A 13,773-nucleotide genomic window follows, 5' to 3' on the forward strand; every position below is an offset into this window, starting at 1 on the left:
GAGGCGGGCAGAACAAAAGGGCCTGTCATAAATCCATCAATCATTAAGGCCTAAGAAGGAGCTGCTTACATGTAACTCATGTGCTGAGCAGGAGGCATTTCTCACAGGACATGATTCAAATACAACTTCATGTATTTAAACGACTTTTGACACTTTTGACACATAGCTTTGGAACCATTCCTGGTACGAACTGGGTGTGTCTCAGAGCGAAGAGTCTCCTATTCGACGTGGCATGAAATTTGCATTGCACATGGTTTTAAATTATTATAAAATCATTGATAGTCATGCAATTAAAAAGCAATATGCCAAGCATAGAGGCCGGCAGCAGAGATGCCGACACGAACCCTGATTCATGGAACTGTGCAAAGTGCATTTTTACTTGGCAACATGACTTTGCACTGCAAAAATACACTTTGCACAGTTCCATGAATCAGGGTTTGGGTCAGCAGTGGAAAGCCACTTTTCAGCAGTGCACAGTCACTTTGCACAGTGCAAAAAAATCCATAAATCGGGCATTGTATGTAAAACAAAACAGGTTCTCTCAATATGGGAATGCGTACAGGAATGGATCCACTTTTTCTAAATCTGTAAAGATGGGTAGGAAATAACCCTTTATCCACTGAAAACCTGTTATAAGAACATCAGAGTTCAGAACATTCATCCATCATTGCGTCATTTGGACAGCAGCGGAATGCATATCCAGGTGCTGTGCCAGGAGTGCCAATGCATGCGCGCAGCGCTTGGCATTTTCCAATAAGTGCAATCAATATGAAACTGATGGTCGGATGAATTGATGTTGCACAGGGCGGGAGCAGCTCTGTTTTATTTACAGGCTCTACCAATCGAATTTCTGCCTTTCTGATACCATAGTCCGGTTGCCGGGCAACAGCAACCTACAGAACGGTGGTAACTTGCGGCTGATTGATTGAGGCACTTGCACAGCACTTTGCATAGAACACAACACATGCACCCTAAAACAAGAGCTTGTAACATTTGGCTCTCAAGATGTTTTGGACTACAATTCCCAGCAGCCCTATCGGGCATAGTCGACGTTGAGGGATCATGGGGGTCGTCGTCCAAAACATCTGGAGAGTGGCAGGTTGTAGCCTCTGTCGTGAAATATCTCTGGGCACTGCTTAGAAGCTGATATCAAACCTTGAAGACCCTTTCCTGGCTCCTCTGATCTTGGGCAACTACTAGACCGTCCTGATTTCAAAATGGCCGCATCGCCACTAGTGCTGCAGTGATGGCATGTGTTATCAGCCAAAGACATCCCCATCCCAGAATGCTTTATGTCATCCATAATTCTATGATAATAGGTGAATTGGGAACCTTACCTTATTTGCGGACTCTTGTATGAACTCCAGGGCTTTTGGGATATTCTTTTTCACTCCTTGTCCCTTAAGCAAATATTAAAATACGAGTCATTCTCACAAAGTAGGTCAAATATTGTTGTAGGCAAACAAAAGAGCACTTTAAAATAAAAGAAATGGAAAGGAAAGCACATACAAAGGTTCAATGAGGACTCCTTCATAAGCCAAACAGAAATATGTTGTTGGAAGATTTTGTACATTTTTCTAATCGTGCTATGGCTTGGAATTCAGATCTGTCACAATCAAATCACCATAATATATATATAAGGTTCATTCATTAAAAAAACAATGTCACACAATTCATGTAAGATTAAAATACATGATTCTAAAAAACATCAGTCTAAAAGAGAATAATATACTCAGGTGTCACAATAAAAATATTTCATCATATAGTAATTATATAGTAATAAAGAAGCTGGAAAAACGGCACACAAAAAGCTTATAAAAGCCAGATTTCGAGATGTATTTTGTATTGATTTTATTTTATTACATGGTTTTCTTTTTCACATAGAAGTTCACCCACATCCAAGCCCGCGTCTCTGCGGCCTCCAACAGCTTGGCCGAACTCTTTAAAATCTGCAAGGAGCTGGCCAACCCTGCTGCAGTCTCTACCCCTCCTGTCACCTCCCAGGCCCTTTGCATGACCCTTGCCTCTCATTTCATCTCATAAACCCAGGACATCCTGTCCACCCTCCCGTCCTCCCCTCCTCTTCCTCCTCCTCTCTCTTCTATCTCTGGCCCTCCTCCAGCTTCACCCCTCCCACTTTCTCTTCCTTTCCTCTTTTTTTTCCCCTGAGAAGGTTTCTAGACAAGTTCGATCTATGAAAGTCTTGTCAAAACAGGTTCTTCCCTGTTTGTCCAAAACCATTAAGAACCACATTGACACCCTTTCTCCTGTTTTGGCCGACTTCTGTAACCACTACTTCACCTCTGGAGCCTGCCCCTCCCTCTGAAGCACTCTCTTGTGCACCCTCTTCTCAAGAAACCCTCAGCCGAACCCTCATGCCCGGGTAACTATTGCCCGATCTCCATCAATGCCTTCCTGGGCAAACTCCTGGAAAAGCCGGCCGTCTCCCAGCTTAATCTTCACTCCGATTCTGTTGGCTGTCTCCATGACCATCAGTCTGGCTTCAGAGCTGCCAGAAGCAGAGAAACTGCTCTCCTGAACATCTGTGATGATCTGCTCTCCAACCTCGACTCTAACATCCCTTCTGTCCTCATCCTACTCCATCTCTCTTCTGCCTTTGACATGGTCAAGCATGCCATCCTGCTCAACTGTCTCCGTGATAACCTGGGTATCACTGATCAGGCCCTAGCCTGGCTGACCTCTTTCCTCTCTGATCGACCCTCCCAAGTCCAACTTGGGTCTTTCCTTTCCTATATCTCACTCTCTACATGTGGTGTTCCCCTGGGGTCTAACCTCTCTCCCTGGCTTTTCAACCAGTACCCAGCACCCCTTGCCCTTGTATTGCCACTCTCTGCCCCCAACTTTCAATGCTATGCAGATGACACCCAGCTCATTTTCAGGCTTCCCTCTGCCACCTCTTCTCCATCTCTCATCTCGGACTGTCTGTCTGCTATCCAGGAGTGGTGTGCTACCAACGATCTCTGCCTTAATGCCAGTAAGACTGAGATTCTCCTCATCGGCACACCTGCACACCTGCACCTTCCTTTCCCGTCTCTCTCTAGCCGGCCTCCCTTGGCCCTCTCCGTGCCCCTACCTGCGAGGCTAAAACCTCGGGGTCATCTTTGACTCCGCACTCTTCTTTTCGCCTCACATCCCTGATGTCTCTAAGAAGTCTAATTACCAACTGCACCTCCTCAGAGGTATTCTTCCTTTCCTCTCCTTCTTCCAGAAGCTCACTGTCTCTCGAGCTCTGGTTCTCTCTAGGCTGTACTACTGCAATGGTTTAGGACGATAGTCCCGAAAACAAATGGTCGCAATGACCATTTGTTCTAAAAATGCTACCACCAAAGGTTCGAAAACCAAAAGTTTGAACCTTTGGTGGTAGCATTGTTAAAAGAAAATGAGGCTTCGGGGGTGTCCCCTGCATCGCCCCGCTCACTTTACTTTATGGAATAGTGAGCGGGGGCTCTGGGGGAAACCCCCGCAGCCTTCCGTTAAAACAAATAAAGAAAAGAAAAGGACCCTGCAGCACCAGTTCCCAATCACGGAAGTGAAAGGGAACTGGCGCTGCAGGGAACCAGCGTGAAAATGAAGGTAAGTGGGGTTTGTTTATGTTGGGGGTGTGGGTGGGGGTGTGCTGAGGGTGTGGGTGGGGGTGTGTTATGGGTGTGTTGTGTGTGCGTGTGGGTGTGAGAATGTATGTGTGTTCGCATGAGAATGGTGCAAACTTTTGGTAGTTTGCACCTTTCTCATGCAAACGAATTGCCCGCGGCACCGCGGGCAAATCACTTGGATTCACTGCAACATCCTCTTTCTAAATCTGCCTGCTTCTACTCTCTGCCCTCTGCAACTCATCCAGAACAGGACTGCAAGACTTGTCCTTGGCCTCAACCCCAGGGATTGTATCTCTCAATCACTGAAATCTCTGCATTGGCTCCCAGTGGATGCAAGGATTAAATTCAAGACCCTTTGCATTGGCCACAAGGCTTTCTGGGGCCAGGGTTCACAATACCTTCAACTCTTCCTCCATAAATACCTTCCTTCTCGAGCTCTTCGCTCCTCCGCCTCCAACTCCCTCAGGGTCAGTCGCTTCTTCAAGCAACCAGTTGGTGGTCGATCTCTTTCCTTGGCAGGGGCCTCACTCTGGAACAGCCTCCCTGCCTCTCTGAAACTTGAGGAGAACCATCTCTGGTTCCGGAAGCACCTCAAGACCTTCCTCTTTGCTTCTGCCTTTGCTCTTCCTTTCCCCTGCTGATCTGCTCTGCTTAGGTACCGGGCTTCTGGTTACCCCCTGCTTTTTCGGGCCCAGGTCTCTGCCCACCCAGCCACACACCCGCACTGCCTCCTGGCAAGCCTGCACTTGGGTCTGTACCATCTTGCTGGCTGCACTACCAGTTTTTGCTATTTTATCCCTTGATCAGCACTTTCCAGTTCTCCCCTCTCCCTTGCACTTTCCCCCTTCTCAATATCACTGGGCCTAGTAGGATCGTTGTTTTGTCCCCCTTGTTCCCCTCCCTTGCCTCGTCGCGCTCTGAAACACCTGTGTATGAGCGTGATACAAATAAAATATCATATCATATATCAGTTAATCTAGTGAAATGTTTTTTAATATGTGTGAAATGTGTGATGTTTATGCGTTTTTTATGCTCTACTTTGCAAAGGTTTATGTTTATTTGTTAAACCATGAATAAATAAATACATAAATAAATAAATAAAGGCCAGATTTCAAAACCCCACATCACTTTACCCAGGCAAGCATGATTTTTTTATTCATTTTGAGTTTTGTATAGTGTCATACAAGCAAAGAGACTACAAAGAGAGTGGCAAAGAGAGTGACAAGAAATGCAGGCTCGGTTACAACATGGAAGGGAAGGACACGTTAAAAAATATAAAAATTAAATTGGCTCTTATATCGCGCTTCATACCGGAGCCCAGCCTCTAAGGGCGGGCTACGGAACCCGTGCTGCTTTGTGTTGTCTTGCTTCCAAGACAAGCGCTGCCCCAGACCTACCCTCACAGCGCTGTTATTTTGATTTTATTGATCTATATAGCACATCCTATCAGATTAAGGTTAAAAAACAAAAACAAAGTTTTACATTCTGACTGGTCAATCGCGAAAATACAAAGACACCCACCATATAGACAGAGAATTAACGGTGCTGTCAGAGATTCAGGGGGGAATTGGGGTAAGGGGGGGTTTGAGGGGGGGCAGGTCAGTACTAGAGTACTAGAGTCCAAACCCGTCCTCTCAAATACATCCTTTCGAAACTCCTTCCCACACCCACATTTCCATGTGCCCTAGCGACGCATCGAATCCCAAAGTGAGCAGCGGAAGTGTGTGTGGTGCATGTGTGTCCATGGTGTGGTGCAGTGACACTCCATGCAGTGTGTAGCACCCACTCCATGTAATGTGCCCACGGATGCATTCCCAGGCTCCCTCACTCCACTGCACTGCCTGGTCCTATTCCATAAACGTATCCCCCAGTCCCATCTACTCCTCTGCGTTGGACAGGACCCACTGGGGATGCCCACCGTGGAAGTCCACGTTCCGTTTTCAAGTGCTGTAATAATCAGGGTCCCCATTATCACCACTCTTGGTACTCACTTTATTAACATCTGGAGAATGAGGTGCTGAGTTAGCCCAACAGGGCTATTGAACCAGTGCCACGGGGCATCAACCTATTCCAAACCTCCTTAGATTACTAAAGTATACAATTTGGTATTTTTTGGGGCCCCCCAAACCCCTGTTTTTTTCAGCTTCTAACCCACCCCAACCACCTCTTTACCAGTTCTACCCCTTTACCACAATGGCATCTATTTTTAAAAAATACCGAAACATATTTTCAGTAAAGAAGTGTTCATTAAAAAAATGATTGGTGAAATCTATTTGGTAACATAACTAGATACCCATAAAAAGGTGGTCAGGGACCTCCACCTGGTTGAGACCAATCGCTGCAGGGTCACTCTGGGAAAATTGGGGGTACACAGAAGCTGATAGATACATCATGAAAAGATGGGCAGCTTTTTGACACCACTGGCTGCAGGGTCACTGGTCACTGTACAGGAAGATTGGGGTACACAGATGCGGATAGATAAAAAGCTGGGCAGGGGCCTCCACCTGGATGACACCACTGGCTGCAGGGTCACTGTCTAGGAGGATTGGGGGTACACAGATGCTGATAGATAAAAAGCTGGCCAGGGTCCTCCACCTGGATGGCACCACTGGCTGCAGCGTCACTGTCTAGGAGGATTGGGGGTACACAGATGCTGATAGATGAAAAGCTGGCCAGGGACCTCCACCTGGATGACACCACTGGCTGCAGGGTCACTGTCTAGGAGGATTGGGGGTACACAGATGCTGATAGATAAAAAGCTGGCCAGGGACCTCCACCTGGATGACACCACTGGCTGCAGCGTCACTGTCTAGGAGGATGGAGGTGCACAGATGCTGATAGATGCAAAGCTGGGCAGGGGCCTCCACCTGGATGGCACCACTGGCTGCAGGGTCACTGTCTAGGAGTATTGGGGGTACACAGATGCTGATAGATCAAAGCTGGCCAGGGTCCTCCACCTGGATGGGACCACTGGCTGCAGCGTCACTGTCTAGGAGGATTGGGGGTGCACAGATGCTGATAGATACAAAGCTGGGCAGGGGTCTCCACCTGGATGGCACCACTGGCTGCAGCGTCACTGTCTAGGAGGATGGAGGTGCACAGATGCGGATAGATAAAAAGCTGGGCAGGGGCCTCCACCTGGATGACACCACTGGCTGTAGGGTCACTGTCTAGGAGGATTGGGGGTACACAGATGCTGATAGATAAAAAGCTGGGCAGGGGCCTCCACCTGGATGACACCACTGGCTGTAAGGTCACTGTCTAGGAGGATTGGGGGTACACAGATGCTGATAGATAAAAAGCTGGCCAGGGTCCTCCACCTGGATGACACCACTGGCTGCAGCGTCACTTTCTAGGAGGATTGGTGGTACACAGATGCTGATAGATAAAAAGCTGGGCAGGGGTCTCCACCTGGATGGCACCACTGGCTGCAGCGTCACTGTCTAGGAGGATGGAGGTGCACAGATGCTGATAGATAAAAAGCTGGGCAGGGGCCTCCACCTGGATGACACCACTGGCTGTAGGGTCACTGTCTAGGAGGATTGGGGGTACACAGATGCTGATAGATAAAAAGCTGGCCAGGGGCCTCCACCTGGATGACACCACTGGCTGTAGGGTCACTGTCTAGGAGGATTGGGGGTACACAGTTGCTGATAGATAAAAAGCTGGGCAGGGGCCTCCACCTGGATGACACCACTGGCTGTAAGGTCACTGTCTAGGAGGATTGGGGGTACACAGATGCTGATAGATAAAAAGCTGGTCAGGGGTCTCCACCTGGATGGCACCACTGGCTGCAGCGTCACTGTCTAGGAGGATGGAGGTGCACAGATGCTGATAGATAAAAAGCTGGCCAGGGGCCTCCACCTGGATGACACCACTGGCTGCAGGGTCACTGTCTAGGAGGATTGGGGGTACACAGATGCTGATAGATGCAAAGCTGGGCAGGGGTCTCCACCTGGATGGCACCACTGGCTGCAGGGTCACTGTCTAGGAGGATTGGGGGTACACAGATGCTGATAGATAAAAGCTGGACCATGATAGATAAAAAGCTGGCCAGGGGCCTCCACCTGGATGACACCACTGGCTGCAGGGTCACTGTCTAGGAGGATTGGGGGTACACAGATGCTGATAGATGCAAAGCTGGGCAGGGGCCTCCACCTGGATGACACCACTGGCTGCAGGGTCACTGTCTAGGAGGATTGGGGGTACACAGATGCTGATAGATAAAAAGCTGGTAGGGTCCTCCACCTGGATGGCACCACTGGCTGCAGCGTCACTGTCTAGGAGGATTGGGGGTACACAGATGCTGATAGATGAAAAGCTGGCCAGGGACCTCCACCTGGATGACACCACTGGCTGCAGGGTCACTGTCTAGGAGGATTGGGGGTACACAGATGCTGATAGATAAAAAGCTGGCCAGGGACCTCCACCTGGATGACACCACTGGCTGCAGCGTCACTGTCTAGGAGGATGGAGGTGCACAGATGCTGATAGATGCAAAGCTGGGCAGGGGCCTCCACCTGGATGGCACCACTGGCTGCAGGGTCACTGTCTAGGAGTATTGGGGGTACACAGATGCTGATAGATCAAAGCTGGCCAGGGTCCTCCACCTGGATGGGACCACTGGCTGCAGCGTCACTGTCTAGGAGGATTGGGGGTGCACAGATGCTGATAGATACAAAGCTGGGCAGGGGTCTCCACCTGGATGGCACCACTGGCTGCAGCGTCACTGTCTAGGAGGATGGAGGTGCACAGATGCTGATAGATAAAAAGCTGGGCAGGGGCCTCCACCTGGATGACACCACTGGCTGTAGGGTCACTGTCTAGGAGGATTGGGGGTACACAGATGCTGATAGATAAAAAGCTGGGCAGGGGCCTCCACCTGGATGACACCACTGGCTGTAAGGTCACTGTCTAGGAGGATTGGGGGTACACAGATGCTGATAGATAAAAAGCTGGCCAGGGTCCTCCACCTGGATGACACCACTGGCTGCAGCGTCACTTTCTAGGAGGATTGGTGGTACACAGATGCTGATAGATAAAAAGCTGGGCAGGGGTCTCCACCTGGATGGCACCACTGGCTGCAGCGTCACTGTCTAGGAGGATGGAGGTGCACAGATGCTGATAGATAAAAAGCTGGGCAGGGGCCTCCACCTGGATGACACCACTGGCTGTAGGGTCACTGTCTAGGAGGATGGAGGTGCACAGATGCTGATAGATAAAAAGCTGGGCAGGGGCCTCCACCTGGTTGACACCACTGGCTGTAGGGTCACTGTCTAGGAGGATTGGGGGTACACAATTGCTGATAGATAAAAGCTGGCCAGGGTCCTCCACCTGGATGGGACCACTGGCTGCAGCGTCACTGTCTAGGAGGATTGGGGGTACACAGATGCTGATAGATAATAAGCTGGGCAGGGGCCTCCCCCTGGATGACACCACTGGTTGCAGCGTCACTGTCTAGGAGGATTGGGGGTACACAGATGCTGATAGATAAAAAGCTGGGCAGGGTCCTCCACCTGGATGGCACCACTGGCTGCAGGGTCACTGTCTAGGAGGATTGGGGTACACAGATGCTGATTGATAAAAAGCTGGGCAGGGGCCTCCACCTGGATGACACCACTGGCTGCAGGGTGACTGTATAGGAAGATTGGGGGTACACAGATGCTGATAGATAAAAAGCTGGACAGGGGCCTCCACCTGGATGACCCCACTGGCTGCAGGGTCACTGTCTAGGAGGATTGGGGGTACACAGGTGCTGATAGATACAAAGCTGGGCAGGGGCCTCCACCTGGATGACACCACTGGCTGCAGCGTCACTGTCTAGGAGGATTCGGGGTACACAGATGCTGATAGATAAAAAGCTGGGCAGGGGCCTCCACCTGGATGACACCACTGGCTGCAGCGTCACTGTCTAGGAGGATTGGGAGTGCACAGATGCTGATAGATACAAAGCTGGGCAGGGGCCTCCACCTGGATGGCACCACTGGCTGCAGCGTCACTGTCTAGGAGGATGGAGGTGCACAGATGCTGATAGATAAAAAGCTGGGCAGGGGCCTCCACCTGGATGACACCACTGGCTGCAGGGTCACTGTCTAGGAGAATTGGGGGTACACAGATGCTGATAGAACAAAGCTGGCCAGGGTCCTCCACCTGGATGGGACCACAGCTGCAGCGTCACTGTCTAGGAGGATTGGGGGTACACAGATGCTGATAGATAAAAAGCTGGGCAGGGGCCTCCCCCTGGATGACACCACTGGCTGCAGGGTCACTGTCTAGGAGAATTGGGGGTACACAGATGCTGATAGATACAAAGCTGGCCAGGGTCCTCCACCTGGATGGGACCACTGGCTGCAGCGTCACTGTCTAGGAGGATTGGGGGTACACAGATGCTGATAGATAAAAGCTGGCCAGGGTCCTCCACCTGGATTGGACCACTGGCTGCAGCGTCACTGTTTAGGAGGATTGGGGGTACACAGATGCTGATAGATAAAAAAGCTGGGCAGGAGCCTCCACTTGGATGACACCACTGGCTGCAGCGTCACTGTCTAGGAGGATTGGGGGTACACAGATGCTGATAGATAAAAAGCTGGGCAGGGGCCTCCACCTGGATGACACCACTGGCTGCAGGGTCACTGTCTAGGAGGATTGGGGGTACACAGATGCTGATAGATACAAAGCTGGGCAGGGGCCTCCACCTGGATGACACCACTGGCTGTAAGGTAACTGCCTAGGAGGATAGGGGTACACAGATGCTGATAGATAAAAAAAAGCTGGGCAGCAGCCTCCACCTGGATGACACCACTGGCTGCAGTGTCACTGTCTAGGAGGATTGGGGGTACACAGATGCTGATAGATACAAAGCTGGCCAGGGACCTCCACCTGGATGACACCACTGGCTGCAGGGTCACTGTCTAGGAGGATTGGGGGTACACAGATGCTGATAGATACAGAGCTGGCCAGGGACCTCCACCTGGATGGGACCACTGGCTGCAGGGTCAATGTCTAGGAAGATTGGGACCTAGATCCTCCCGAGACTCAAACACAGGGCCCCATTACAAGTTTGGTGCTAGTGGTAAAACATCTGGTATTTAACGATACTTGATGTTTTAATTCAAAGCACAATTCCATCACTGCAGTTGGAAATACCGCAAAGGAAGTGACCAAACCTCACACATGTGGTAACAGAGTACTGCCAAAGAGTTGAACCAGAAACAATGGCTGAGTTAGATACTGCATGATTCCAACTACCAACACCACCAAAAAGAACACATCAAACTCCTCAAACAAGACCCTCCTGCACAATGAAGGCAGTAAAGAATTACTGGTGTTACCAAATTAAACACAGGTGCATGCCATGTGTCCCTCAATGAAAGAAAAGGCCTACCTAGACCTCACACAACACACAGGCATCCCTGAAGGCTGTTGGGTTACTGCCGCTCTACCTTGGGGGGCTGTCCCTACTGTTTGATGAGGTACTAATGACTGAGAGTCCTTCAAGAAAAGGGGCCACCCATACCCAGGGTCAGACTTGCCCCAACAGGGACAAAGATCATGAGATTCTATCGGCTACACAGGCCCCCCATCATCTCGGCCAAATAGCCATAGACACCACCATAACCCTGCTAGCGAAGGCGGCGTCCGTCCGCTTTTTATTTCCAGCAATCTCCTTTCAAAACACTGCAATCATGGCGCATGAATTGGCACAGCCAACACTTTCACACATTCTCGCACCTGTGTTAAGAGCACTCCCACAGCACGAAGCAGCACACGTTGCTGTACCGACAACCCCAGAGGCCATCAATGCAATCAAAGGACTCTTTTACAACGTTGTCCAGTTGCAGAACATCTTTATTTATATATTTTATATATATATATATATATATATATATATATATATATATATATATATATATATATATTTTACTTGGTTCAACTATTTTACTACTTTTTACAAGTTATGCAAGCCTTGATTGTTTCGTCTATTAGTTTTTCTTTTTCTTTGATCTTCATCGATCGTTAACAAAGTCCTTCATGTCGATAATTTGCAAGGTTTTGCGTTTCACAATGTGCAAAGTCTTTATTTATGTATTTATATATAATTCAATTATTTAAAGTGCCCGAGCTCGAGAGCAACGGAGCACTGTACCGGGTGTGGATAGCCAGCATTTTGGCTGGTGTCTTTTAACAGTAGTGCAGTACTGTGGGTTGTAGACTGCGCCTCAGTCTGTGCATCCATTGTGATTAGCACTTGGTCAGATATTGTTGAACATCATTGCTGCCCTTGGCTGCACATATGTGCCATGAGTGCAGCCCCGTGCAAGGGAGCAGGCTTTTCGAAAACCTGAAACAACATCACACGCTGTAAGTGCAGATGACCTCTCATGCAGACATGACCATTGCCCATAGCTTTGCCATGTTCCCTAGGTCTGGGTCCACAGAGGACTACATGGAACTGCGCAACAGAACCCTGCCTGCAAACATGGAGACAGCAGAGGTGGCTTGTAGGCAAGCCCAACAGAGGGAGGACCGGGGGGTTTCCAGTGGAAGGGGCTTAGCATGAGGGGTTGCCAGAGGGAGGCTTTGGGAGTTGATGAATTGCTAAAGGAAGGGATTATACATGGGTGTTGGTAGAGTGGGGGCCTATGGATGGGGGCCTGCCAGAGGGAGATATGGGAGTGTTGAAGCACCAGGTGGCAACCTAGAGATTCATGAGCCCCCTGTGCCATTCAACATGCCACTCACAATCCTCAGAGAGACTAGAGGGAATATTTATCTGGACCACTTTAAACAGCCCTCTTTAGATCAAAACAAATACTACAAAATTGTTTAAAGGGTCCCTTCCTTCTCCAGTACCTTTTTCCTCTGACTCAGTCATATATGTTGTTGTCCATTAAATTCCAACATACTCTTACCAATTTTATATAAAAAATATCAATTTATTTTCATTTTGTAAAAAATATTTCAATAAAATACATTTACCATATTTTCTTAAGACCAATTCTAAAATTCAAAAAATTGCTATAGATTTGGACAATGTTGTCCCAAAAACAAATACACAACGCTCTGCTACCTGGTACATCAGTTTTCTGTTATTCGATTCATAAATAGAACTAGTTTTCATTAAGAATCTATTGTAAACAGTTGTCTATATTAACAGGGGAATCCAATATTCCCAATACTTTCTGTTCATCCGTACTTCTGTCACCCATTCCCTCAGTCATTCAACAATCATCACTACCATATGTTATTACCTGAACCATTAAATCGCATGTAAACACTCAATGAACATGCACGCCATCCAAACAGATGATTCTGGGTATCTGCTCCTGCCATAGACCCCTACACCATTCTGAGACCCACAGTGGCAAGTGGAGCGACGGTATAATGCGGACACTGCACCAGAGAGAGGGCATTGGGACTGCTGAAAGCCAGGGTCTGTTGCCTCGAGTGAACAGGAAGAGCCCTGATGCATCCATCACATTAGGTCGGCCACATTGTCATTGCATGTTTCATGCTATGCGATCAGTGCATAAGATGCCATGTGCCCATGTCCCACAGTGCTACCTTCCCATCTGGCAGTGGTGATGAGGAAGAGCTGGGTACCCGATCATTACATACTGGCTTGTTCCACCATTCCTGAGCCAAGTTCTCTGAAACTCATGGAGTGAGTATTTACCTCCGGCCCTGGACTGGTGGATAATTATTCAAGTTGCTCCTCAGGGATCCCCTCGATACGGTCATATATGATTTACTGCAAACAATTACAGAGTGGTACATTTCATCATGGACAAAACACTGAACCCTCTCCCTCAAATCCCCTGTTTCTTTTAACCTTTTAACGCCACCCCAACCCCATACGACCCATTTTAACCCCTTACCACAGTACCCTTTATTTATTTAATTAATGTTTGCACTTTTTCGGTGTTATTGTCTGCTCTGAAATTTACCACTCTGTTTTGTTTGCAATAAAATGACTGTATACCCTCGATACGTGGTCAGGGGGGTTCTGCAGAATCGCTTCTACTGTGGTTCGCCACTTGACTTTTATCGGCACAAATTCCGCTTTGCTTCTGGGTCTCGAACCTGGAACTGGAGAGGCTCTCTTCTGGTGTTCCCTGTGGTTGGTTGCTGCCTGCTCTGCACCTGTAGTTTGGAACCC

At 48.9% G+C, this 13,773-nt stretch overlaps 1 protein-coding gene across 1 annotated transcript in view; it reads right to left on the reverse strand.

The window, feature by feature from the left end:
- LOC138528109 (protein sel-1 homolog 3-like) overlaps positions 1-13,773 on the reverse strand; it is a 397,280-nt gene that overhangs the window by 102,417 nt on the left and 281,090 nt on the right. Inside the window, exon 14 of the mRNA XM_069639562.1 lies at positions 1,338-1,400. Coding sequence (XP_069495663.1) covers positions 1,338-1,400 — 63 coding nt within the window. The remainder of the gene's footprint in view (positions 1-1,337; positions 1,401-13,773) is intronic.

This window comes from Ambystoma mexicanum, chromosome 7q (assembly GCF_040938575.1).
Source record: "Ambystoma mexicanum isolate Mex_15411 chromosome 7q, UKY_AmexF1_1, whole genome shotgun sequence".
NCBI lineage: Eukaryota > Metazoa > Chordata > Amphibia > Caudata > Ambystomatidae > Ambystoma > Ambystoma mexicanum.